Below are 25953 nucleotides of genomic sequence, written 5' to 3' on the forward strand. Positions count from 1 at the left end.
TAAGGTTGCTACAGTTAACACAATGTTGGAATCTAGACATGGGTAATGTCTTTCAGGAAATGAGCAATCACGACCCTCTGTGGTCTGATTATACACCAATTTGTGACTTCTCATTCCAACAATGGGGGAAAAAGCAAGCAGCAGACCTTACAATCAGGAAACTCCATGCTGCACATGTAGCAGAAAATTCTCAGTATCTTCAAATATATACCGATGGCTCGAAAACAAGTACGACAGTGGGCGCAGCAACAGTTTCTTCTATCTTTTCTACTTCTGTGTCCCTTCCAAAGGAATGCAGCATCTACTCTGCTGAACTGTGGGCGATTAAAATAGCTCTGGATCACGTTATTAATCTGTCTAGTAAGCGAATTATGATCTACTCTGATTCTCTGAGTGCAATAAAATCATTGAAAAATCCATCCAAACCAATCCACCCCATCTTGAAGCAAATTAGATCACAGATAATTGCATTACAAGCTGCAAACCAATCAGTCCGTTTCTGTTGGATACCGTGTCATATCAAAGGTAATGAATATGCAGATCAAGCCGCTAAACATCCAATCACTGCAAGATCTCCTAACTACCAAGTGCCATATGTAGATTACAAATCAGTCATAAAAAACGTGTGTGAAGAGCAATGGTTGCAAATATGGCAGGCTCAGTGTGGAAATAAACTGCTTCAATTTAAACAGGAACCTAAGTTATGGGCATCAAGTATGCGATCAGATAGGCAAGAGGAGGTGATCCTGGCTAGGACGCGTATTGGGCACACGCATCTAACCCATATTTATCTGCTCATGGGGGAAGATCCGCCTATTTGTACATATTGTCAGACTACACTTACGGTGAGGCATATTCTAATAAATTGCAATCATTATAATAATTATCGAAAAAAAATTTTCAAATCGCTTTCACATCTGCAAGAACCATTGACATTACCCCATCTGATTGGAGACAATGCAAATCTAGCTGAGTTCTTTTATTTCTTAAAGCAGACGGGATTATTTTACAGATTTTAACTGTAAATTGCACTACCGAATAGAATCAGGCACAATATGGCCTTAGCAGCCCTTGTGCCATTAAACAACACATCAACCAACCAACCACTCTTTCTTTAGGTGTGGTCTCCATACTTGAACACAGTATTCTAAATGTGGTCTAACAATAGCCTTATATAATGGGATTATGACGTCCATATCTCTACTAGCCAATGTTCAATAAATCATCAGTAGGACACCATGGGCCTTCTTTGCAACCTGTCTACAATGCTTGGAGAACTTCATGTCTGACCGTATCATAATACCAAAGTTCCTTTCCTCCACTACCAGTGTTAGTTCAACTCTGCCAAGCATATAAGTTATTTTGGAATCACTGCTCCCCAGGTGTAATACCTTACACTTTGCTGGATTAAAACATAGCTGCCATTTTTCTGACCATCCCTGAAGTCTATCTAGGTCACTCTGAAGAAGCTCTGCTTGGCAGTAATCATTAACTATTCTACCAAACTTTACATCATCTGCAAATTTAAACATCACACCCTCTATCCCTTCAGTGTCATTTATGAAAATCAAAACAACAGTGGTCCTTATACTGATCCTTGGGAACCGCCATCTTACATCAACCCAATCTGAGGAATAACCATTTTTCACAACCCTCCACCTCCTGTCTTGAAGCCATCCAACTATCCCTCTAAGAATTTTCCCTGTGATTCCAACCTGTTTCAACTTATAAAGTAACTGCTCATCGTGGGACAGAGTCAAATGCTTTGCTGAAATCGAAATAAGCAATGTTGAAATTATTCCTAAGTCCAACTGTTGAGCGACCCTGTCAAAATTGCTAACCAAATTATTTGAACATGGTTTTCCCTTTACAAAACCATGCTGAGTATCCTTCAGAATTCCATTTCTATCTAAATGATCCTGAATTCCACCCTTGATCATTGTCTTCATGATATTCCCTACTACTGAAGTTTGACTAATCGGCCGATAATTTCCCACTTCACTCTTAGAGCCGCCCTTATGTATTGGAGATATATTGGCATTTTTCCAATCCAATGGAATCTCTCCTGAGTCCAGTGATGTTCTCATAATTAGCCTCAGTGGTTCAATTCACTCATTTGCTACCTCCCTTAAAATTATAGGGTATATACCATCAACCCCAAGATCCTTACTGGTCTGTAGCCTCGAAAGTTTTTTCATTAAATAAACATGTGAAATTTCAACATCATTAATTACATTTTTTTCAATTTCATATTGTTATGGTGGCAAAATTTTCTATAGTTATGTTGGTAAAAATATCTTGTCTGAGCACACCTGGAAGAGTGAATGCTTCATTAAAATCTATCATTTATAAAAATCCAGATTTTAAAATTTTCACCTTTCAGTCCCGTGGGCAATGGATTTTAAAGCTTAGGTACTTAGGGTTCACTAAAGCTTTTGATACTATTCTCCCCCATGAAGACTGCTGTACATGGTTATAAATGGGCATTGCTCTTATTGGATTAATGTTGTTAGTGGAGTTCCTCAGGGTTCAGTGCTGGGCCCCTTGCTGTGTTCAGTATTTATTAATTTTATTGGGAAGGCATATCAAGTTTAATGTCTAAGTATGCTGATGATACAAATGTTGACAGAGTGGGTAATGACAGGAATCAGAATAAGCTACTGCAACAAAACTTAGAGAAATTAGGCTGTGAAGTAGCAAATGAGATTTAACATTGACAAGTGTTTGTAATTTTGAGCAAAATTAATATCCTTTTTTTTTTTTTTTTGAAAATAAAAGATTAAAAAACACACTGTCTTTAAAAAATTAAAAAGTTGCATGCAATAACTATTACAACACATTAATAAAAGATGAAATATTGGCACTGTTAGTACTGAGTGTTTAAAATATTTTGGGTGTGATTAGAATTCAATTAGAATTCAAAAGAAACCTAAAATGTTTTCCAAAAATTAAAAACAAAATGGTACCAATTTTTTTTTTAAAGTGACCTGCCACCATCTTTGTTTCAAATGGGTATATCACTCACCACTGCTGGCTAAATCTCCTCACACTCTTTGCTGTGAAAATACATAAAGGCACCTGATTTGGCTTCATGTCCCACTACATATGAATTTACAAATTAGCAACAAATATGTATTGAATAAGACCATAATTAACAAGAGAACTGTGAAGGGAAGTTTTGTAAATCATGGCATTTATTCAATGCCGGAGCATTCCTACTACTTTGACCTCTTTGCTTCACTCCTCTAATTAGGGGACATGATTTTTGCTGAAATTTAAATTAAAAATACTACACAAAACTAATATATGTAAGTACAAATAATATTCCCAAATTATGTGACAGTGGTACATTATATTTTGTTATACAGTTACAATGCAAAATCATGTGCATATTTTTATAAACTTGCAGTTTAAAACTTGATAAAACACTTCTAATATTAATTGTGCTCCTATGGAATTGCATAAAAGAGTACTAAATAGTGTTTCTTATATCAATGTAATAAACACAACAATGGCAGCAGAAATTCTCCTACTTTGACTCTCATTTCATTTTTGGGTTATTTCCTAGGTCGAGTAAGAAATAATTGCACTACTAATTTTAACAGAATAACAGAAAAGAAAACCTAATAAAGGTTTTTAATTATTATAGGTTTTAGTGCCCTTCTTGTTTGAGGTTTTCATAGCAGAAAAGAAAAATTGCTTTGATATGTTATTCCACTAATCAATAGCACATAGTAGCACACTGGTAGTTCATGAGAATTCTACAAAACACTGCTTTTGATAAATGGTTAAGTTTGATTTTTAAAAAAAATTAAGGAATAAAGTTAATTGATTCTTTATATTGTAATGGAAATGATTGGATGCTGATGTACAGGGGAGTGGGGGAGGGTTATAATGAAACAGTCCTTTTTGAGACTTGCAAAAGGTGATCACACAGGAATAAAATTTGGAAATGCCTCTGTTCAGATATTAAAAATATATATGTATTAAAGACATGATAATAAATTTGTTCAAAAAAGTGATATTATCAGTTTCAGTTAATATGAGTGTAAAATACTGACATATAACAGACATTGCCAGATGTATCAAATGAAGCACCTAACTCCATCCCTTTCCACCTCTGTAAAAGCCACTGATATTATCTCAGATATGAGTAATTACCAATGTTCTTATTTTATCTTTATAAAGCCCCACCACATGAATATTTCCAGCATCGTATCTTTTCTGATGGTTTTTATTTATATATATATACATAGGGGTTCAGCGTCGGCAGCGTCGTGTTTTAGATACTTCCTCTACTTACGTTAGAGGTGAGGAGAATCTTCATGGATGGAGACCACGTGGTGACTCTCTCATTTTTGACCACCAATGGGAAATGGAAAAAATGACACGCCTTGAAGAGGTATGTAGGAATAAACTGTATTGTTTATTTCATATTAAATATTTATAATTTGAATAGCATAACCTCACATCATGAAATTTTCCACATAATTCAAAGTTTTTACTTCCAAGTCTAATAAAATAGTGTGCTGAAATGTTTGAATTATTATAAGGTATTCTCTAAATGTAATATTTTAAGTAATAATAGCTGTATTAATTGCATTATTATTCCTGACTAAATGGTAAGTATATTTAACTGCATTACATCCTTTATTATATTTTATATTTAAACAACTTTAGTAACCTATCAATTGTTATAGGGTTACTCTTTTATTATATGTCATACAATTCTTCCAGTTACCTTTTTTTATGGCACTGCATCAAAGGGGATATAATATCTTATGCTCATCATCATTAAGACTTATGAGTTATTTTAATAAAATAAAATATACAGAGTATACATGGTAGTTGAAAAGTTACTTTCTGTTTTTAAAGTTGCAATATTTGACTATGGTATAATTATCATTCAGTTAGCTGTCAGTCATTTGATAGGTAATTTAATGCCATTTAATAATATGTGCTTATTTCACAGTTCAACATATCCATCACCATTTTAAGAAGCCCTGCATAATCTGGGGGCTATGTTAGTATTTTGTATCAGTATTATTAGTAAAAGATTATGAAAGAAAGCAAGCTTATACAGCATCAGCCAATAATAAAAAAATACTACCCACTTCATCTAACCACCACTATTAATTTCTCTAATTCTTCCATAAATTTATTCTAATTACCCACTTCACACACACACACACACACACACACACACACACACACACACACACACACACACACACACACACACACACCAGGTGGTAGTTTGTTCCAAGAATCAGTTACTCTCTGGCTGATTTTAATACATCATATTGCATCCATTCAATTTAAATTTGTCTTCCCTTATGAGTATGGTCTGAGAGAGAGAGAGAGAGAGTAAGGATGCCATCAGTATTTAATTTACTGAAACCAAGTAAATCCTTAAACACTTCAATTAAGTCTCTTTGCAGATGCCTAGATTTCAAGCATTGCAATTTGCAGAGCTAAAATCTTCTCTGGTAAAAGTACCCTTTTCTATTATTAACTAATCTTGTTGCTCTTCTCTGCACCCATTCCAACAGATCTTGTTGCTCTTCTCTGCACCTGTTCCAACAGATCCACATTCTACTTAAAATGAGGCTTCCAGACTTATATGCAATACCCAAGATGCATCCTACCCCCCCCCCCTCAACGGCCTTCCAGATTAGCATCACTGGGATCTAATGCCCATACCTTGGTTCCAGGGTTACATCATTGGAATCCGGCGTGTGCAGCCATGTGCCGCGACCTTTGGAAAATTGGAATGGGGGATTCTGGTGGTTGAGGGGGGGGTGCCAGAAGATTCTTGGATGTCTGTTTTCACCCTAAAAGCTGTGCACACCCTTTGGGTAGATTGAAATCTCTGGTAAGATCTGGGATCTGATGGAATATGTTCAAGAACAACTGGCAGAGATAGTAGTGGTAGTTCAAGTGCATGGGATACTGTCCTTACAGCTGAAGTAATGTTGGGATACACAGTGCCCTGCTTGTTCTTCATGTTATAACCTGCTGCATTTATGGAACTAAAGTGGCAGTGTTTAATATAATCCCAATATTAGCTCCATACCATGTGAATGGCATGTCATGGCTTTCTTTTTTACCACATTTTCAAAATCACAAGCCCTTCACACATATTAACCCACTTTATGGGTGGTTCAACTTTTACCTTGGTCATCTAATTTAATTCCAAAATATGCGGCATGTACATTTTTCACAAATGATATTATATCCTCCTTTTGTTTTGCCACAACACAATTACCACAAATATAAAAAGATATATTTGGATTGTTCACTAATGTGGCCAGATGTACTGGATTTAAGTTTGAATTATTAAGAAAATTTCGCTCTGCAGAAAAATATATGTAATTTCCATTGTTTTTAATGTTAAAAGAAGTGTGTTCTTATTATTATTTCACAGAAATACCTATGTAATATAGGTATTATATAGGAAATAATACAAATATGTGAAAAAAACAAAAAACAAATGTAAAATCGTTGTCCCACATTGGAATACTAAGAATCTGGTCACTTTATTGTTTATTTATATTTATTTATTTATTTTTATTTTTATCCATCAACTGAAACTTTGATTTTATATTACATTTAATATATATATATATAAAATTATCGTCTTTAGCTGTTCTCGATCTTCTACAGGATGAAGGCCTCCTCAGCAAGCTTCCAGCAGCAGCCGCCTTATACTTTCTGTTCCCATTGAACACAAGCAAATTTCACAGTTTCATTGATACACCTCATATTTAGCCATTTTCTTTGACATTTACAGTCAAGCAGTATTCGTTACAAAATTTGTTTGGTCCATCTGTTATCGTTTCTTCTTGATAAAAAAACAGCAAATTCTAAATGGTAAGCCTTCAAGAAATTAATCTTGGAAGCTACCAGGGTTTTGATACTAACTAAGAAATACTGTTCAAGATTTAGCTCAGATGAACTAAAGGCTCTTGACAGAGAAGAACAATGCATTGGATGCATATAAATTATCAGATGACACAGAAGCCTATGGCAGATATAGGCTAGTCTATAATCAACTCACAAAGGAGGTTAGGCAAGTGAAGGTTGATTACGAGAAATCCTTGGCAAAGGATGCAAGAAAAAACAACAAAGACTTCTTTACTTATGTAAACTCTAGAAGGAAGTGGATGAATCAGGTTGGTCCAACTGATATTGATTGTTCGACTATTGATGATCCTGCTCAGGTAGCTGACAAACTGATTGAGAATTTTGTATCTATATTCACACATGAGGAATTCTATAAGGAAGGGGGAGAGGACAGAAGTATACTGAACTCTAACAGGGAGTTAAAAGATTTCGTAATAACAGAGAGCAAAATGGAGGAGAAATTGTTGAAGTTAAACATAAAAAAGGCACCTGTGGTGGGTGGAATCTATCCAGTTATATTGAAGGAGGCAGCAATTGAAATAAGTAAACCCTTAACCATAATTATGAGCGCATCCTTAGATTCAGAGGAAGTCCCCATGAACTAGAGATGTGAAATTGTATCCCCAATTGAACGAGAGATGTGCAAATGTACTACACGTTTTACTAGTTTTTGCAGCTCTAGTGAATGCTAAGTTTTTATTTATATTTAGCCATTTTATTGACTTAATTGTTATATTAAATTATTTTCTATAAGTAGCTTACATACCTAGTCAAGCTCCTTTGTTTATTTTGAATTTAGATAGTGCGATTTTGAAAGTTAATTAATACTTAATGTCCGTCGATTTACCATTCATAACCTGCCGCCATTGTCATACAATACAATATATATCCCAAACTAGATAACGTAAGGTTTAAGGTAAAACTAGATAACGAAACACGTAGCACGTTATTAGAAACCTGTTAGCTTAGTATAGTTAGTATAGTTTAGTATTATCAATTAATCAGTAAAATTTATTAATCTTGTTAAACTTCATTGTCAATTAGATTGTACTTTTTTAACTAAATACATATAATGACTTCGATTTTCAAACGTAACATTATTAATTAATACATATAACTTGATAGGAGATATGGAAGTTATATAACGAAACTTGGAGATAATACTCGATACTGGAAAAAAAAAATATATATATATATATATATTCATAGAGTTATAACTGCATTGAGATATAAGTTTAGGGTTATAATTTTGTATTGAAATTGAATCGAAATCATGACTCAGACCAGAGCAGCAAAGCAAAAGGCTCACGCTAATGGGAATGCTGGGGCTCAGGGGAGAACTGAGGGGAGGCAGTTCTCTCAGTTACAGCCTTTTAAAATGTGCTGCTTGTTTGATGTTTGTGGAGCAATCCGGGACGGGATATGATATTGCCAAGGGGAATTAGCATTAGTAGAGGCATGCGATGCAAGAAAGCGAACTTATGCAGCATCAGCCAAAAAAAAACCCTCCCATTTCACCCCTTCATTCGTTCCAAATGCCTGCTCAGCCTTAAATTTATTTAAGGCTGAGCCATTTCACCCCTTCATTTGTTCCAAATGCCTGCTCAGCCTTAAATTTATTTAGGCTATTAGCTTACACAACAAAAGATGGAAGCCAAGCCTGTTCCACCAATCAACTACCCACTGACTAAAGGCAAATTTCCACACATCTATTCTACAACTATCTTTCCTCAATTTGAAACTTTGCCCTCTCAAGTTCTTAGTCTGAGCAAGAGGAAGAATCCCATCAGCATTCAGCTTGCTCAACCCATTCAAGGCCTTATACACCTCAATCAGATCACCTCACAGATGCCCAATCTCCAGGCAATCTTAAGCCTTTCTTGGTAAGAGCACTCCTTTGTTCCTCTCACTAATCTGGTTGCCCTTCTTTGTACTCGTTCTAGCAACTTTACGTCCTTCCTAAAATGAGGCCTCCAGACCTGCACTCAATACTCTAGGTGTGGCCTGACTATTGCCTTGTATAACGGGATAATCACTTCCCTGTCCCTGCTAGCAAAATTCCTGTATATCAGAATTCCTATATATCTTTGACAAGACTCCATGACCTGCCCTGGCAGCCCATCTGCACTACACAGCGAACTTCATATTTGAATGCACAATTACCTCCAGGTCCTTTTCACTTTCCACTTCCCTAAGTGTAGTACCACACAGTTAGTACGTTTCTCTTCAGTTATTTCTACCCATATGCAGTATTTTGTATTTGTCAATGTTAAACTTGCCACTTCTCAGCCCATTTTCCCAACTTAACTAGAACCAGTTGGAGTGGCATACTATCTTTACTGTCGTTAACAACCCTGCCAACCTTTGTATCATCTGCAAACTTGGACATTAATCCTGATATACCTTCATCAATATCATTGATAAATATACAAAACAATAATGTGCCCAACACCTAACCCTGGGGAACTCCACTAATAACAGGGCTCACATCTGGTGAGTATGGGCTTAGCACACTCAGGGTCCTAAGCTGGATATCATCATTCTTCTCATTCTTGGTGATTCCCTTCTAATTTTCTTTCTTTCTCAGGGTAACTTGGTAATTTATTTTAGCTGGTACAGCAAAAGCCCCAGGCTTCCTTGCACTATATGGCTAGTAATAATAATAATAATAACATTTGTCCACAAAGAGCAGTGTCCATTTATTACCACTCTCTGTTGTCTCCCCCTTAACCATCCCATTATCCATTGTAGCAACTTAACCTTAATGCCATACCTGTCCAAATTGTATAGCAGTCTTCCATGCGCAGCAGTATCAAAAGCTTTCCTGAAATCCACGTATGTGATATCAAAATTATTTTTGGACTTCAGTTCCTTTGTGACCACATAGTATCCAATCAAATTGGTCAGACAAGACCTCCCTTTAACACACCCATGCTGTGTCTTAACTATTACTACAGTCTTGTCTTGTCTAAATGAACCCCCTTTGTGAATTGGTGATACATTTGCACACGTTCAGTCCATGGGGACCTCCCCTGAGCCCAAGAAAGCTTTCCTAATTATGGCTAAGGGTTTGCTTGCTTCCTTTGCTGCCTCCTTTAATATAACTGGATAGATCCCATCCACCCCAGGCGCCTTCCTTATGTTTAACTTCAACAATTTCTCCTCCACTTTGCTCTCAGTTATTAGAATATCACTTAGCTCCCTGTTATCATTTGATAAACTTCTGGCACTCCCCTCATTCAATAACTCCTCATGTATGAATGTAGATGCAAAATACTCATTCAGTTTATCAGCCACCTGAGCATGATCATCAATAGTCAACCCATCTATGTTAAGTGGTGCAATCTGATTCATCCCTTTCCTTCTACAGTTTATGTAAGTAAAGAACTCTTTGCTGTTTTTCTTTGCATCCTTTGCCAAAGATTTCTCGTAATCTGCCTTCACCTGCCTAACCTCCTTTGTGACTTGATTACAGACTAGTTTATACCTGCAATAGGCTTCTGTGTCACCTGATACTTTTTATATGCATCCCATACATTCTTCTTCTCTGCCACAAGCCTCATTTCATCTGACATCCATTTAGGCCTAAACCTTGAACAGTATTTCTTAGTTAATCTCCAAAATTAAGTCCCCGAAAACTTCCCATTTAGAATTCAACGTTGGTCACATCATCAGTTGATCCCACTGTACAGAATTTAAAAACTGTCTGAGACCTCTGTAGTCACCTTTATGAAAGCAAAAGCCCTTCCCTTTAGAATTGATGGTAGTTACATCTTTAAATAATTCCCACATCAGTACATTTTGATCACTGTCACCCAGTGGTTCCTTTATCTGCAAATTCTTAATGCATGAATAATCACTGCTGATAATCAGATCAAGAATATTACTCCCTCTGGTTGTCTCTCAAACATGTTGCTGTAGAAAATAGTCATCCAATAAATCAACAAAAGTCTTGCTAGTGTGCGAGTGACCAATCCACAAGTTTCAGGCATTATCTGGAAAGTTAAATTCCCCCATTATAAGACCTTCTGATTTACTGGCCCACTCTATCTCTCTGCACAATTGCTCATATTGTGTCTGGACAGAATTGGAGACACTTTCACATTCAACCCTAACTCACGACTTTTTTTTCAACATTGACTTGTACTCGTTGAGTAAATCTGCAGATCTCTTACTCTTAATGTCATTAGATCCAACGCGTACAACAACATCGTCTTTTGTGCCCTTAAAAGGTAATATCTGCTCTACAACATGATCAACTTTTGTCCCTGGCAGACATACCCTGGTTCTATTCCTTCTATCCTTTTTTAAACAATATATTACCCGTCTCCCTGACAATAGTCACTGACAACAACTAACTCCTGGGACTAGCACATTCTGCATTGGATATTGCCACTGTGTTGGCTGATGCACAAGAGTGAGCTCTGTCATTGAGCTGGGCATCTGAGAGCTTGATGAGCCACTCATATTAATTTCTTCAAGGGCATTTACCCTACACCTCAAGCTCTCATAGATGCCCATCAGAACGCTGAGTTGGCACTTAATTTCTTGACACTCTAGACATCTAGCACACACAAAGTCATCCTCCTTGGCTAGATCATGTCCTGTTTTAGAAAGGTCGGCAAACATTTCACATTTTGCACATTTTTTGAGACTGTAACGCATTGAAAGTGTCTGTAATTCTGCCCAGACACGATAGAAGAGAGTGTATGATGAGAACCTTGTCGATCAATTCAGCCCTGGAGAGATTGTGCAAGGCTCAAGGGGTAAAATTTTTCTCAGCCTAGTCTGTGCTTGTTAACAGGAGAGAGAGACTGCTTCTACAGGGATTGGATACACTTAAATAGAAAAGGTGCAAGAATATTTGCTGATGTTATTGAGGCAGTGTTAGATGGGTCGGAAACTGCTAGCTTGGGAGGATACACAAATAATAGATTAACAGTAGCCACAGGCAGAGGTGAAAGTGATTCTTGCACTGCTTCTATTGGAATGCACAGCAGCCTGGAAAACAAAATGCAGAGGATTCCAGAGACTGCTGGGAGTCATTGCGGTACAAGTAAACACATGGTTTACCTGTTCCTATTCTTAGCATAGCTAAGAATAGGAACAGGTCCATGTATACTTGCGTGTACCAATGCTAGGAGTTTGGTAAATAAATTGATGAATTTGAGGTATTGGTCAAAATATCAAAGGCAGATATTGCTGGGATATCAGAGATGTGGTATCACACAGATATAAGGAATGCAAAAATGTAATTTGGGGAGTACATTGTGTACAGGAATGATAGATAGAATAGGAAAGGAGGAGGGATTATGCTATTAGTTATGAAACACATAAAATCCAAGGAAGTACAGCCAGTGATATGGCTGGACAGTGCAATGTTGAGTCAGTTTGGTGTGATATAAGCACTGGGAGATCAAAATTGAGAGTAGGAGTGTGCTATAGGCCTAATGACTCTGATGAGTATAATTAACAACTGTAATTGACTGGAATTTATGGGTTGGTCATTCACACACACACTAGCAAGATTTTTGTGGATTTATTGGATGATTGTTTTCTACAGCAGCATGTTTGGGAGGCAACTAGAGGAGTAATACTCTTGATCTGATTATCAATAGTGATTCTTCATGCATTAAGAATCTGCAGATAAAGGAACCACTAGGTGGCAGTGATCACAGTATGCTGAAGTGGGATTTGCTCAGAGATGTAACTACCATTAGGGGTAAAGGGAAGGGTTTTTGCTTTCATAAAGGCAACTATGGAGGTCTGAGACAGTATTTAAATTCTATACAGTGGGACCAACTGATGATGTTACCAACAGCAAATTCAAAATGGGAAGCATTCAAAGAATTAATCTTGGAAGCTACATACCAACTAAGAAATATTGCTCAAGATTTAAGTCTAAATGGATGTCAGATGAACTAATGAGACATGTGGCAGAGAATAAAAATGCATGGGATACATATAAATTAATGAGTGACATGGAAGCCAATGATAGATATTAGCTGGTCTGCAACAAGTCACAAAGAAGGTTAGGCAGGCAAAATCAGATTACAAGAAATCTTTTGCAAAGGATTCGAAGAAAAACAGCAGAATTCTTACTTTATTTGCATCTGAAAGGAAGGGTATGAATCAGATTGGTCCACTGGGTATTGATGGTTCACTGTTGATGATCCTGCTCAGGTAGCTAATAAACTAAATGAGTATTTTGCATCTACATTCACACATGAGCAGTTATTCAGAGAGGGGAATGCCAGAGGTGAATTAAACTCTGGCAGAGAGCTAGATGATTTTGTAATAACTGAGAGCAAAGTGGAGGAGAAATTGTTGACTATAAACATAAGAAAGGCACCTGAGGTGGATGGGATCTATCCAGTTAATTAAAGAAGGCAGCAAAGGAAGTAAGCAAACCCTTAGCCATAATTATGAGAGCTTCCTTGGACTCAGAGGAGGTAACCATGGACTGGAGATGTGTAAATGTGACCCCAATTCACAAAGGAGGATCAAAGGGCAACACAAGTAATTACAGAACTATTAGTTTAACCTCTGTTCCAGGGAAATTAATGGAGGCACTGGTTAAAAAGCACTGCACGATCATATAGACAAGACTTCAGTTATAGCTCGGACACAGCATGGTTTTGTTAAGGGGAAGTCTTGTCTGACCACTTTGATAGGATACTATGATGTGGTCACAAAGGAACTGGATGTAGGGAATAAATTTGATATCATATATTTGGATCTTAGAAAGGCTTTTGATTCTGTTGGAGCAGTATGGCATTGGAGGCAAATTGCTGGCATGGATAAAGGGATGGTTGAGTGGGAGAAGACAAAGAGTGGTAATCAATGCACACTGCTCTTTGTGGACTAATGTTATTAGTGGAGTCCCTCAGGGTTCAATGTTGGGTCCATTGTTGTTTTCTGTATTTATAAATGATATTGATGATGGTAATTCCTTTTATTTTTATTCTGGCTGGTTTTTCTTGTTTTGCCTTAAGTGCAAGGGGAGCAGTTACAATAGTATTGATGACGTTGTCATTGTCAGTTGTAATATCTATGTCAGGCAGGTTTTGCAAAACATGAAAATGATTGAACATTTCTAGTTCAAAGTTTTGACAATTTTCTAACAGTTAGTGTTGACCTTCTTATTTCATTAACTTGATCAATTTCTTTTGTTCTTTCTTGCAATCAATTTTGATTTTTTTCTGTCAGTAACTGATGGTCACTTCCAACATTAAAATGATTCAAGACTGAGCAGTCACTAATCATTGTTTTTGTTTGTCAATATGAAGTTCATTTCGCTAGTATTTCCAAGAGGGCTGTCCACATTCATTTTTGTTGGGCCTTTTTCTTGAAGATTAAGTTCATGATATACAAATTTTGTTCCTCCGCAAATTCAATTAGTACACTGCCTCTATCATCCCTTTTTTTTTTTTTTTTTTTGTTCCAAAATGGCTGACATCTTTCCCCATTTTGGATCTTGCCAATTCTTGCGTTGAAATCTCCCATTACAATTTTATTTTAGTAATTGTCCTGCTTTGTAAAGGCACAATGCACATTCATAAACTTCTTCAACTTCATCATCACTATAGCTAGAAGCATAAGAATAATTTGAAGTATAATTTGAAGAGTAATTTGAAGAGTAACTATATATATATATATATATTATTATTTATTGTTTTTTTTTTTCTGTTGAAGTGTGTGTATTCATGGGCTGATTTGCATGTTGCGCAGGTCAAAAAAATTTGAATAACTCGCAGAAGAAACAACCCTTCTCTGTCTGATTAATGGCTAGCTTCAGCCTCAGTTGAAGAGGACTTCAGCAGAAATTTTGCTAGTCTGCAATGGGAAACATACCCAAACTTCTCCAAATGAGTGGAAGACAGTGATGTATTGTACTAACTAAGCTACCTTGGAAGACATTATTGGACTGTAATGTCCAAAACCTTTTTGCAACCTCAAACATTCTGGGTTTGAATCCATGCTTTACTCTCAAAAGTTTAGCTTTTACGCAGGGTGGAAAGTCCCACAGGGATGAGTATTCACCTCTACCCTGTTTGCATTAAAATAAACTGTATAACAGAACAAATACCAACTATTGAAAATACTATTTTATATGCAACTCTTTCAGTATTTCCTGCCAGCCTAAAAATGAGCAAACAGGACAATGCCAGTTGTTGCAAGAGCGATAAACAGAGTAAGCAAACAAAATATAAGAAAATGTAAAGATTCAGAAACTGAATCTTTACAGTTAGCATGCATGAAATACAATTCTTTAGAAAATGAAACCATTGCCCACACTATGAATTCAAGCTAGAGCAACCAATAATTTCAGTATTGCCAAAAATTACATTCCTCTGTGTCATTAGATTGCAAAACTAACATTTTATAACGCACCAAGCAACATGCCAGAAACACTCAAAATAACTTATTCTAGGTATATCAAGTAGTCAACACTCCACTCAAGATCATGCTTAGATTTTGGTGCACCAGTATATTCTGCAGAAAAACTGTGCATTTTTAAAATCTCATTTCTGTACATCAAAGTGCACTACTGATTTAAATAAACACATCTTTGGCTGAAATTTTAAAATAATTTACTGCTAAAATCGGCTCCAGTTATCCTTAAATTTTGATGACCTTACATTACAACTTTATTTTCAGGTCTTAATGGAAAGACAATGGATATGAGCTGATCAAAGAACTTATATGTGGTCTGCACCTATTATCCTAAACTCTCCTGTGTTTAGCTGTGGATATGTTGTGTTGTGTTGTGTTGTGTGCCACCTTCAAACGAGAATTTTTTTTCCCATCCCCAGCTGGCACAATATGGGAACATACCCTTTTCTAATTACAGGATATCATGAATATTGCTGGCTCTTCCATGTAACGTAACCTCATAGAGCAGTCTTTCACCAGACATTTAGTGTCATGAATAATTTTTTGAAACCTTAATATATGAATATTTGTACTGAATTGAATTGAATATTATACTATATAGGGAGAAATAAAAAAATTGTAAGTTGATTCTTAAAAAGAAATTTGTAAACAAAAAACTGTATATTTTTATTTTAAGGTGGAAAAAGTACGTCATTTACTACTACTTCGTGAAAAACTGGGAATTGACAAAGGTCCTGGGTATCACCAAGACATAAGCAAACTTGAAAAAGAAGCTTGCAATCTAGTCGCAAAGGCAACTTGGGAAGGAAATAGAGCTGCCATTACATCAACTCCAATTCAGCTTTCTCCTACATCCCCTACATGCAACAAGCGAATCATAGATGAATCTGTTTATGAACCATGGAAAATGTTGGACAAAGAGAGAGAGCTGGTTACCAAATGTATTTCTCTCATTCAGCATCATATCCCATCAAAACCTCCTCCCACAGGTCAAAAGAAGGCAAGTTAATCTCTGTCATTAAAACTTTTTTGTATCTAAAATTTTATAGCATTTGTCAATAGACTATGTATATAATAATTCAGTACTAGTTTAATCCAACCTCTGGCTAAATTAACATATCACGATACATAAATTACATGAACAAATTGTTGCATCACCATTGCAAATAATTATTTTGCTTAGAAGTAAATTGATTTTATTTCCATTTTGATTCATTCAGTTTGGAAGAAAATTTTGAAATTTACTCCTCAAACAGTACCATTATCACTTTCCCTAAATTTTTCTGTGAGGTCAATTTTTTTATTGGTTGAGTACACTAGACATATAATTCTTGTTCTTGATACTTAATGTATTGTAAGTCAAGTTCCCACAAGGTAAGAATATTGTCCTTGCACAAGTTTTGCTGACAGAATTCCATAATTGAGAAACACCTGTCCGCCTCATCATCGCAGTATAACATTAGAAACTGTAAACATGACTTACTCTTCAGTATATCAAGAACGATTATATGTAACAGACAAATCCACCATGATCAGATACATTGCAACAGCAGTTTATCCCCCGCTTCTCTGTGCTGCACAGATTTGGGCTACCGCATCTCCCTCTACCATCAAACCAACCAGTGTTCTCCGAGTATTGTTTCCTCAAGTGGATTTGCCACAAGCTTAGCCTACCTCTTCAGGTCCAGACCACTGCCATCGCCAAAACACTGAATGTCCCAAGGCTTACATAGCTCACTGATGAAAGGAGACTCGTCACAATGGTCAAGCTCTTGACCCATCTTATCTCCTCACCCATCCTCTGGGACGACTGTGCATGGAGGGTTCCAGTGGCATATCTGCGAGCAACTCTACAGCTATGCCCTCTTCAAACACGCCTTCACTTGTTGGACCGTTTCCTTCCTCAGCAGATGTTATCACATGTCCAGGACTTAGATGTTGGCCTCAACAAGTTCAGTCAGGATCGACAATATAGAAACAGAATACTCCATGCTGGGTGGCCAAAGCTACCACTATTATAACCTGAGTCCTGAGCAAAGTAAACTCTTACTGAATTCAATTCATTGTATATAATTATGCGATTTAGTGTATATAATTGTGCAATTCATTGTATATGTTTATGTTATGTATTTTTGTAACCAGTTCTAGTACTTTATTTTCTCTATTTATTATTGTTATTTTATTTTATTTATTTATTTTTTTTGGTTTACTGTGGCAACTTGTCTTTATGGTACTTTGTTAACCCCTGGCCACTGTGCCATGACGGGCAGTTGCAACTACACTATGTAAATCATCATCTGTGTGTTGCAATATATATTCTTCTTCTTATACCACATGATATTACTAGATAAAAAGTAATTCCAGAACTAATGAGCTGCAAGTTAAATTTGCTTTATTGTTGATATATTTTAATGATGACGATGATTCAAAAATATCTTTAAAAGCAACTCACATCTCTATTCAGCATATTTATATTTTCATGTAATAAATGGTTAAATTAAAGAAGGAAGGCTAATAAGATAAAGATGCTTAATGCTTGTTGCGAGCTGGCCAGTGTCAAAACTTTTATTATTTGCAACAAGCATAAACTGAATTTCAGTGACATCACCACAATAACAAGAAGAGAGCTAATCTTCTTTTTAAGAACATTGTCAATTATGATATTATCTATGTATGTGGAAGATAAAGGTATTAAATACTAGAGGAGGAACCTTGACAAACAGAAAATGTGTTTCTCATTGGCTAGCAGGCAACTTTCTTAAGACATTAGAAAAATTAAACAGGGTGTGTGTCATTTAGTGTGTACGAATATTAGCATTAGTAGGGCATATGATGCAAGAAAGAAAGCTTATATAGCATCATCCAAAAAAAAAAAACCACCTTCCCCATATGTCTGTCTAGTTCTGCCTTGAACTTATTTAAGTTGCTGGCCTCCACTACAAAAGATGGAACTTTGTTCCATCTATTTATCGAATTTCTGCACATCTATTCTACAATTGTCTTTCCTCAATTTGAATTTATGACTATTTTAATTTGCAATTTACATTTCATTATACTCAGTGCTTCCATGATGTGAAGTTCATAATTGTTATTTAATTTAATTATGATTTCAGCATTGTCTATTTATGGTTTATGTTCATTATTATTGGCCTGTGTCATAAGTTCTGTAAATCTGTTTTCAATGCATACGTTGAATTAAAAAATAAACATGTCTGTTTGATATATCGGTGCTGTCATACCTGTGACAAATGAAGATAATGAAGTTCTTGTTCCAGATCGCCAGTAGAAGTGCAGGTTTTTTTTTTTTTTTTTTTTATAATTAAAGTCTTGCTTATAAAGAACAGACTTTTTACATTCAAAAGTTGATGGGAAACATAATGCAAAAACTGGGAAATGAGTAGGCATTCTGTAAATACGAAGGCCAGTGGAATTGTGTTTTTTGTAAGCTAAATTTAAGAAATTAATACTACTGTCTTTTTCAAATTCAAGGGTATACCTCAGCCTGAGATGAAATGAATTAAACTTGTCAGTTTGTTACTTATTATGAGAATGTCATCAACAAACTGTGCAAATAACTTAATTTTTCGAAAAACCTGTAGCTGAAAATTAAATATTAACTCCATACTCTAGGTCAAAAATTAACTTATTTGCATGTTTCACCAATGACATTCTCATAACAAGTAACAAACTGTCTATTAGAAAGCTTTAATGTAAAAACTGACTGAAATGAGTAGGCCTAAAAGCTTACTAATTCTAGTCAATTTTTGCATTATGCTTCCAATTATCCTTTGAATGTAAATAGTCTGTCCTTTAAATACAGGTCTTTAATGTAAAAAAAAAAAAAAACTGTTCTCTACTGACAGTCTGGAACAAGAACTTCATTTGTCTTTCAGCTTGGGGTTATCCACCCCTTCCCCTGTGTAATACACTCATCTTCCTTCACTCAGTAAGAATAACTCTTTATAAAACTTTAGCAAAATTGTAAACTTACCTCATCCAATTTTCTAGCTAGCAAAATTAAACACATTTAAACATACAGATAAAATTAGTATTTTCATCACATAAAATCATTGTTTCCATATTCTGCAATGTAAACAAATTCTCTTATAAAATTGGTGATTTAAATAATATAAGATCTTTAATTAGCTGCCAAGAATTAGCATGAAGAAGTATAATGAAAGTATAAAATAAAATCTTCATACACAGTAAATGCCAGACATCCCATTTAATTTTTCTAATGTTGACTGTCCCAAAAAAGTTAAGTTGCCTACTAGCCAATCAGGAACAAGCTCTGTGTGTCTCAAGATTCCTCCTAATATTTAAAACCTTATCCTCCACATACACATTAGATAATATGACAATTGACAATGTGTTCTTATAAAAAGATTAGCCCTCTTCTTGCCATTGTGTTTATGTCACTGAAATTCAGTTTATGTTTGTGCTCATTGCCAGTTGGCAAGTTTCAACACACTCAATGAAGTTCACGTCAAAGAGAAAGCATTTTAATGGTCTTTAACTTGTTAACCTTCCTTCTTTAATTTAACCATTTACTACATTCAAAATTTTATGCAGAATAAGTGAGTTGTTTTTAAAGATGTTTTTGAATCACTACCATTGAAATTTCAGCAACTAAACCTTTGAGCTATAATTCTTCATTTTAAAACATTTTAATTATTATAAAATAATTTGATATATACAATGTAGAAATTGGAAAACGTGACTGATACTAGAAAAAAAATAATGATCCCACGTATGAGTAAACTAACCTTGGTTTATTCAAAGTAACTTCCTCTCGCATCTGCGCACTGATTGCAATGATCATGAAATGACTGGAATGACTGGTGGAAGGCCGTGGCTGTATACTATTCGATGTTTTCATCATTGCTCTTTGATTGGTGTTGATGTCATGAAAATACCAGCCTTTCAGTGATGCTTTGAGAACAAAAAGAAGTTGCACAAGGCTAAGTCTGGTAAATAGAGTGGGAGCAACAGTACACAGACTTTTTTGCTTGTTGCATCATTATGCAAGAGGAACCAACTGCTATCTTTGCCATACTGAGGCTGCCCAAAATGGATTCAAAAATGTCTAAATAGTAGGCAGCAATAGCACTTTGGCATATGGGCATGAACTCCTTGTGCACAATTCTCTTGCTATCATAGAAAATGATGAGCATGGTTTTGGATTTTGACCTTTTGGCATTGGGAGAGTTTGTCAACTTCCACTGCACTTTGTTGCTTCATTGCATGGTTGTATTGGAAATACCATGTCTCATCACCCATAAGGATCAAATTCAGGATGTTGGGTTGCTTTCAGAGGCTTCAATGAGTTCTCTGCAGTGTTCAGTTCTCACCTGTCGTTGACCGTCTGTTAACAAATGTGTAACAAACTGCACACAAACCTTTATTTGTTGAATTGTTTCCTTATTAATGCACAGATCTTCTGAAATCATTCAGAGCATTGCACACCAGTCATTGGTAATGGTTTCCCACATCTTTTCAATCAACTCTGGCATTTGAACCATTTTTGCTGGGCCTGGATGTTTGTTGTCTTTGGTAATGGTTTCCCACATCTTTTCAATCAACTTTGGCATTTGAACCATTTTTGCTGGGCCTGGATGTTTGTTGTATTCCAGTGATTCTCTTCCATTGGTGAAACGTTTGTGTGAGTCTAACCTGCATGCACAAGACAGACAATTCTCTCATACTAGGGAAGCCAAGACTGCATATGAGAAAGTATTGGCTAAGAGAGCAAAGATTGAGGAAAAGGAATTTTTTATTTATGTGAATACAATGAAGAGGAAAGCTTATCAGAATGGACTCTTGTGCACTGGGTGTGGGAAATTCTTAGGTAACTCAGCTGAGGTTGCAAATGAGCTGAATAGGTACTTTGCATCAGTCTTTACTGATGAAAGTCCCTGCTTGCTAAGAAGAGGCTCTGCGAGTGAGCCTGAGCCATACAAAATTAGTGATTTCGTAATTACAGATTATTGTTTATTAGAAAACCTTTGAGCATAAAGGCAAGCAAGGCTCCCAGAGTTGGCATATAACCAGTAGTTTTTAGGGTGAGACTGCCAGGGAGTGTATTGGACCATTGAGGTTAATTATGATGGTTTTTTTTGACTCAAGGGAGATTCCTTTTGATTGGAGAAGTGCCAACATATTGCCGATACATAAGGATGGTTCTAAGAGTGAATTTGGTAACTACAGACCGAGTGGTCTGACTTCAGTGGTAGGAAAAATCTTAGAGGCAATCCAGGAACATTTAGTTAGTTATAGCATTCTGAAGGACACATAACATGGCTTTGTTAAGGGAAATCATTTTTTAACTAACTTAGTAGGCTATTTTGACAAAGTTACTCTTGAGCTGGATATAGGGAGCAATTTCGACATCGTTTATTTGAATTTTAGCAAGGCATTTGACTGGGTCACTCACGAGAGGTTACTGTATAAGCTTGAACAGGTTGGGATTACTGGTAAGATTCCAAAATGGATTGCTGGGTGGCTGCAGAGCTGTGATTAATGGATATTTTTCAGGTTGGTGTTAAGTCAGAAGTAGGGTCTCCCAAGGATTGGACCACTGTTGTTTTTCGTATTCATAAATGACATCTACAAAGGGAATAGAAGGTGTGATGTCAAAATTTGCAGATGATGTAAGGATTGGGAGAAACATTACTGACCAGTGCCAAGCAGCACTCTTTCAGACATGAACAGAAAATTCAAAGATGGTCAGAGAACTGGCAGCCATATTTTAATGCTGCTAAATGCAAGGTCTTATATTTGAGGAAAAGCACCCCCAAAATAAATTATTCACTTGGTGGGGTTGAGTTAAAAATAGTAGAGGAAGAAAGGGATCTGGGAGTTATAATATGAGCAGATATAAAGTTTTCACAACAGTATAAACAGGCAGCCAGGAAAGCTTGTGGTGTCCTATTGATGATTGATCGAACATTGTCCTACAGAGATAGGGACGATATAATCCCACTGTATAAGTAGGATTATAAGAATTGTAAAACAATTGTAATACCACATTTGGAATATTGTGTTCAAGTATGGAGACCTCATCTGAAAAAAGACATTGAGCTTCTTGAAGGGGTACAAAGACTAACAACTCCTGTTAAAAAGTTAACAGGAGACACTGCTTCTTCAGGGATGGGATACACTTAAATAGAAAGGGTGCAAGAATATTTGTTGATGCTATCGAGGCAGTGTTAGGTGGGTCAAAAAACTGCTAGCTTGGGTCACTCACAAGAGGTTACTGTATAATCTTGAACAGGTTGGGATTACTGGTAAGATTCCAAAATGGATTGCTGGGTGGCTGCAGAGCTGTGATTGTTAATCTATTAGTCGTTGGGATACAACGACTAATAGATTAACAGTAGCCGCGGGCAGAGGTGAAAGTGATTCTTGCACTGCTTCTATTGGAATAAGCAGCAGCCTGGAAAACAAGATGCAGTGTATTTCAGAGACTGCTGGGAGTCATTGCGGTACAAGTAAACACATGAGTTGTGTCAGGGTAGCTAAGAATAGGAACAGGTGCATGTATACTTGCGTGTACACCAATGCTAGGAGTTTGGTAAATAAATTTGATGAATTTGAGGTGTTGGTCAAAACCTCAAAGGCAGATATTGTTGGGATATCAGAGATATGGTGTCACACAGATATAAGGAATGCAGAACTGGAATTTGGGGAGTACAATGTGTACAGGTAGGACAGACAGGATAGGAAGGGTTGGAGGAGTTATGCTATTAGTTAAGAAACACACAAAATCCAAGGAAGTGCAGCCAGTCTGCATCGCTGGACAGTGCAGTGTCGAGTCAGTTTAGTGTGACATAAGCACTGGGAGATTAAAATTGAGAGTAGGAGTGTGTTATAGGCCTAATGACTCTGATGAGTATAATAAGAAACTACAGGGAAATAGAGTGGGCCAATAAATCAGAGAATCTTATAATCTTTTGTACACCAGTACAAAAAGAAAGTGTAAAAAGGTGACATAGAATAGGAGCAAACTCAGGAGCACAGATTTTGAGAACAAGTAGAGAGATACTATCAGGACCTGAAGCTTTCTTGGCATCAAGAAAATTGTTCAGAATTCTTCTGACATCCTTTTGATGGAAAACCACAGGAGCCATTGAGCAGAGTGTACTGGGAATAGCAGGAGGCAATTTTGCAAGGTTTAGCCACAACAATTAAATGATTGGCCAACCAGATCTCTCCATTTTGCACAAATGCACAAATAAGTCAATGCTATACTCAGTAGTTGTGTTACCTGAGAAAAATTCAAGCAATAAACTTCTAAACTCAACAGTTTTGACCGTTGCACAAATTAATGATTCATCATCAGGTCATTAATAGAAAAGAGGTTCCAGGCTCTGGGAATAGACATAAAAAAAATTCTTGTGATGGTTAACTTTAAACAACACTTGCAATTATTTGTCATGAACAATTTTGTATATTGTAGGTTTTGATCAAAAAGTTTGAATTTCGAAAAAAATTAATTTTATTCATTGATAAATATTTACATTGTTAATATTCTTCAATACAATCTACTTTTGCAACCACACACTTGTTCCATCATGCCTGCCACTGATCATCAAAACAGTTTTAGTGGCCTTCTTCTAAATATGCTTTTAGACAGTCTATTATCCGTGATTGGATTTCTTGAATTAATGAAAGAGACATCTCCTCGGCAGTTTCATAATTGGTCAGTCATCAGTTGAAGTAATCATTTCTGATTGAACAAAGGTGTGAATCTCATTGATTTATTTATTTTTTTTATATGAAAACCCCAAACATAAAAAGTTTTAAAACTTATGGTACTAAGTACCATGGATGGATTGAAGGTTGAAAAGACCGAAGGTATTGTTGACATGAAACTTGAATTCTGGTAGACTGTAATTTTCAGGAAATAGATGTTGCAGGAAGGTTTTTTTCAGAAAAGAGAAATTAAAGGGATAAATGAGGGAGGAGAAAAGTTTGTTCTTTGAATTTTGAAGTTGGACAGTTAATGGATTCTGACTAGTTGCGGCATAGTTTCACACTGTTTTGGAAGAGAGTGGGAGAGTTGCTGATGACATTTCAATAAAACAGTGCCCATGGATTTATAGAAAAGGCATGCAGAAGAAATATAATGCTTGTAAAACAGAGAGAGAGGAGAGGTTCTGTAAGAGACAGGTTATTAATTAATCTGACTGCAAACTTTTGAATGGAATCTAGAAGTCTAAGAGCAGTTTTGGAGGGACACACACCAGATGTAGGAACATCTGGTGTGTGTCCCTCATGTAGGAACCCAGATGTAGGAACATCTGGTGTGGCAGGATGAATTTGAGATTCCTTCAGAGTGAGTAATTGTTAGAAGAAAAGTAGCACTGAGAGCAAAAGAGAAAACACAGTTTTTTAGATGCAGAGGAAGCAGTATTTGTGATGTGCTTATGCCAAGAGAGAGATTAGAAGTCAGAGTAATCCCTAATCAAGATGTGTGGTCCTGTCTATAAATCTCAGTGTCATTGAAGATTAGCATAAGAGCAGTAAACTTTTTTTTTTTTTGCAAGATATAAGATAAGCTGAATTTTAGAAGGATCATAATTAACTAAGTTATCATTGCTCTAATGGAAAAATTCCTGGAGATTAGCATTTAAGGAATTGGTGGTGGATATTCAAGATAAAGCTGTTTGTGCAGGACAAAGGTTTCTCAAACTGAAAAGCAGGACGCAGTGTGCTGTAATCTGCAAAACTATGGATAGGATTTGCAGTCAGTGGAAGAAAGTCATTAATATATAAGAGGAAAAGATTAGGAGAATGAACATTTGCTAGTAGAGATAAGGATGTTGTAATCGCATTATATAAAGCTATTGCTAGATCACATTTGGAACACTGTGTTCAAGTACAGAAACTGCACCTAAAGAAAGACTGAGCTTCTTGAAAGGGTTGAAAGATGGGTAATTCCCCTGGTGAGATCAGCAAAGGGCATTCATATGAGGAAAGACTTCAAACATGTGGGTTGCAGAGCTTGTAAACTAAGGCACCTTAGAGGAGACTTGATTGAGATGTTTAAGGCTCTGAGAGGCATTAGTAAAATGAACGAGGACAAAATTTTCATGGTTATAAATGATTCTAGAACTAGGGGCCATCAATTCAAGTTATGGGGGAGATGTTTAGACTGGATTGCAGGAAGTTTTATTTTAGCCAGCGAGTTATAAATTACTGGCATAAATTACCTACATGGGTGGTAGAGTCTGACAGTTTGGGGAAATTCAAAGGTCAACTGGATAGTTACCTAAGGGAGGAGGGAAGTGCATAGATTGCCTATTTCCTTTTCCTTTATTAATTATTTATTTTATTTTATTTTATTTATTTTTTTTTTTGGCTGGTGCAGCATAAGCCATAGACTTCCTTGCACCATGTGGCCATTGCTAATACTAAAATATCAATCATACTGCATGATGAAAAAGATGGGGGGGTTTCATGAGCTTTACTCTGGGAACTGAACATGGGTTTCACCATTTTAAGCCTCCAATAAGCAAATTGGTGTTATTTCACTGGTTGATGAGAGTCATCTGTTGCCTGATAACACAGAGGAGTGGCATTGCTCTGTGGTGTGGGTGTGAGTGCTAACCTCGACCCCTACTTACATTGGTTCACATCTGGATGGTT

At 36.2% G+C, this 25953-nt stretch overlaps 1 protein-coding gene across 4 annotated transcripts in view; it reads left to right on the forward strand.

Moving 5' to 3' along the window:
* The window catches only part of unc-104 (kinesin family member unc-104), a 1041320-nt gene that overhangs the window by 869121 nt on the left and 146246 nt on the right, over nt 1–25953 (forward strand). For all 4 annotated transcript variants that reach the window (XM_090382707.1, XM_090382708.1, XM_090382709.1 and 1 more), the window contains 2 exons: nt 4257–4402; nt 15980–16303. In XM_090382707.1, the coding sequence (XP_090238833.1) occupies nt 4257–4402; nt 15980–16303 (470 nt within the window). The remainder of the gene's footprint in view (nt 1–4256; nt 4403–15979; nt 16304–25953) is intronic.

The sequence above is a fragment of the Mastigoproctus giganteus genome, chromosome 10, assembly GCF_048544385.1.
Source record: "Mastigoproctus giganteus isolate SK-2022 chromosome 10, ASM4854438v1, whole genome shotgun sequence".
NCBI lineage: Eukaryota > Metazoa > Arthropoda > Arachnida > Uropygi > Thelyphonidae > Mastigoproctus > Mastigoproctus giganteus.